Below are 3,439 nucleotides of genomic sequence, written 5' to 3'. Positions count from 1 at the left end.
TTGTTTTGTTTTTAATTTATTTATTTTTGGCTGTGTTGGGTCTTTGTTTCTGTGCGAGGGCTTTTTCTAGTTGTGGCAAGCAGGGGCCACTCTTCATCGTGGTGCGCGGGCCTCTCACTATCGCGGCCTCTCTTGTTGCGGAGCACAGGCTCCAGACTGTTGCGGAGCACAGGCTCAGTAATTGTGGCTCACGGGCCCCGTCGCTCCGCGGCATGTGGGATCTTCCCAGACCAGGGCGTGAACCCGCATCCCCTGCGTTGGCAGGCAGACTCTCAACCACTGCGCCACCAGGGAAGCCCCATCTCCTGTTTTCTCCTCACATCTGTCCTCTCTCCCTGTGAGCTCCCTGAGGCGTGAGTTGTGCCTTCTTTGTCACTACAAGCCTGCCACCTTGCCCAAGCCCAGCACATGGGAAGAACGCTACAGGTACTGATGGATCCACTCAAATCAGGTCTAGGGTTCTATTCCACACAGAACTGGCGGAGGATGGGGAAACTGCTGGGAGACTCTCCTTAGGGGGACACTTTTCCAGGTCCTCTTTTCTGAATCCGGTTCTTGAGCTCTCCCGGTGGCGTCCTCAGTGCAGACACCTGCTGGTAGGGGGAACGTTAGGGAGCGGAGCTGCCCCCTCTGGCCTGGTCCCTGCCAACTATCACGGCTCACACAGACCCTGCCCTGGGGCTCAGCACCCTGCGGATGGCGGCAGTGATTTTGCGGTTGCGCAGGCTGTAGACGAGCGGGTAGAGCAGCGGCGTGACGTTGGCGTAGACCGGCGCCAGCGTGCGATCCTGCCGTGGGGAGTAGTTGGCCTTGGGCCGCAGGTACGTGAAGGTGGAGCAGCCATGGTGGAGGAAGGTGACAGCCAGGTGCGAGGCGCAGGTGGAGGCGGCCTTGCACCTGCCGCGTGGGGAGCGCAGGCGGCTCAGGGCGGCGGCGATGACGCCATGGGAGGCCAGGATGAGCACCGAGGGCCGCAGCAGCAGCACCAGGCAGGCGCCCAGCAGACACAGCTCCTCCGCGTAGCTCTGCGTGCAGGCCAGGTGCGGCAGCGCTGTGATGGCGCCGAAGAAATGCTAGCAGGCGGGAGCCGCAGAAAGGCAGGTTGAAGATGGCCACCGTAGGCCCCACGGACACCGCCAGTCCCCCGAGGCAGCAGCAGGCCAGGGCCAGCCGCGTGCACAGCCCAGGTGTCACCACAGCCGCGTAGCGCAGCGGGTGGCAGATGGCCACGTAGCGGTCATAGGCCATAGTGGCCAGCAGGAAGCACTCGGCCCCGCCCAGAGCCACGAACATCTGCACCTGAACAGGGCAGCCCAGGAAGGAGATGGCGCTGCCTCGGCCGCGGCCTGGCGAGGCCAGGTGGGCTGGGGAGCGGGGCACCACCGCCGGAGTGTAGCAGAGCCCAATGGCTGACAGCTGGCACAGGAAGCGTGGCACGGGCGGCCAGCTGGGCACTGAGGCCACGGCCACCAGGATGAGCAGGTTCCTGCTCAGCGTAGCCAGGTGCACGGCCAGCAGCAGCAGGAAGAGCATGGGCCCCAAGTGGGGAGACTCAACGAAGCCCTGCGGGAGACAGCTGCACGCAGCGCATGGTGGCATTGCTGGGGCTGTCCATGCACTGGCTGCCCAGAGGTACCTGTGGGAGAGAAACGCGGGAAGGGAGAGTTTGTGGGCTACGCTCCTCGGGCCCTGCTGGTGAAGAAAGGGCCGGGTGGAATTTAGAGGGTAGGAGGGAGTAGGGCTGCAGAGAGGGAAGTGGGTTGATGGGTCCTTTCCCATCCTCCCTTCCCATGAGGGACGTTTTATTAACTTGTTCTAAACAATGGTCCAGTTTTTCCTGGGCTCGAATTCTTTTTTTTTTTTTTTTTTTTTTTTTGCATTACGCGGGCCTCTCACTGCTGTGGCCTCTCCCGTTGCTGAGCACAGGCTCCGGACGCGCAGGCTCAGCGGCCATGGCTCACGGGCCCAGCCGCTCCGCGGCATGTGGGATCTTCCCGGACCGGGGCACGAACCCGCGTCCCCTGCATCGGCAGGCGGACTCCCAACCACTGCGCCACCAGGGAAGCCCTGGGCTAGAATTCTTACAGGTACTTTCTCAACATGCTGCTTCCAAAAAAACTTTGATTTTAGGCCCTTCCTTTACAGTGCATCTCTCCTGACCTCCGCCTATGAAGAATCCCCTCTCTTCAAACTCCACGTATGTTGTGGGTCCTATACAGCCACCGGTATTAGTCCACCTCAGCCTCAGCTCCCCGAGGCAGGAACTGTGTCTTTAGGCTCCATTTCCTCCTCTCTGCTCTACTGTGCCACTTCTGAGTTGCTTGTCTAGTGTCTGAGAATCACAAAGATGTAATGCAGATGAGGATCTTAGCCATCATCTCATTCAACCTCATAATGTTAAAGAGGAAAAGAAAAAAAAAGCTGGGGAGGAGCAGGATGAAGGGCTTAACTGCTCACAGAAAGTTAGGAACAGAATCTGCGTTCCTGAGGCTGAATCCAGAACTTCCCATGACCCCATCTGAGGTTGTTAAAAAAGGTCACTGGCATCAGTCAGTCAGTCCATATTGATTCAGCCTTAAATAGAGAGCCAAGTCTGTGCCTGGCGCTGAGGCAGACACTTAGGCAGCAGGGGATGGTTAGCAGAGAGGCCTAACCGGGCACATCAGGAACCATATGTCCTAACAGTCTTATTAATACTCTGTCAGCATGAGAAAAAGTGAGGTGTATCTGTTTTAACTCGCCCTTCAGAGGGAGCGGTACATTCCAGGTATGCTGTCAGAACACAGCCTCTTTCTAAGCATTATCCGGTGACTCATGCAGGCAGTATTTGGAGAACATTTGATAGCATGTAGGTTGGCTGCAATTGTTACAAAGCTCTGGAGTCAGGGAACATGAGGTGGTAAGAAATTCAAGGCCGTGCCAACTAGGGGAGGACGTTTGATTTTTCCAGTAGTTATTAATGATATCTCTTTTTAATTTTAATTGTAAGTTCAACCATTATTTCCTCTTAGTGACTCTGAGTCACTGTCTATAATCAGTGTTGGAAGTGGAGTTTGTGCCCGTTGTGACACTACAGAGTGCAACAGCGGCTTCCCTGGTGGCGCAGTGGTTGAGGGTCCACCTGCCGATGCAGGAGACGCGGGTTCGTGCCCCGGTCCGGGAAGATCCCACGTGCCGCGGAGCGGCTGGGCCCGTGAGCCATGGCCGCCGGGCCTGCGCGTCCGGAGCCTGTGCTCCGCAACGGGAGAGGCCACGGCAGTGAGAGGCCCGCGTACCGCAAAAAACAAAACAAACAAACAAAAAAAAAACAGAGTGCAACAGCAATAGCGCTGGGCCGCCGGCGACAGGTAAATTGGATGCAAGAACCGGAAAGAATGCAAAGGGCTTGGTGTTTGCTATTAATGCTCCTTTCTGAGATAGTTCTGGGGATTTCTGTTTA

General features: G+C 57.2%; 1 protein-coding gene across 1 annotated transcript; it reads right to left on the bottom strand.

The window, feature by feature from the left end:
• Positions 1-659: 659 nt before the first annotated feature.
• LOC131762173 (olfactory receptor 10AC1-like) lies at positions 660-1,615 on the bottom strand. Its single transcript, XM_059073500.1, is given in 3 exon segments — positions 660-1,074; positions 1,076-1,587; positions 1,589-1,615. Coding segments are annotated over 3 exon segments (954 nt in total).
• Between the last annotated feature and the right edge of the window lie 1,824 nt (positions 1,616-3,439).

The sequence above is a fragment of the Kogia breviceps genome, chromosome 9, assembly GCF_026419965.1.
Source record: "Kogia breviceps isolate mKogBre1 chromosome 9, mKogBre1 haplotype 1, whole genome shotgun sequence".
NCBI lineage: Eukaryota > Metazoa > Chordata > Mammalia > Artiodactyla > Physeteridae > Kogia > Kogia breviceps.
The sequence above is the reverse complement of the archived record's forward strand: the minus strand, read 5'-3'. Positions and strand labels throughout refer to the sequence as shown.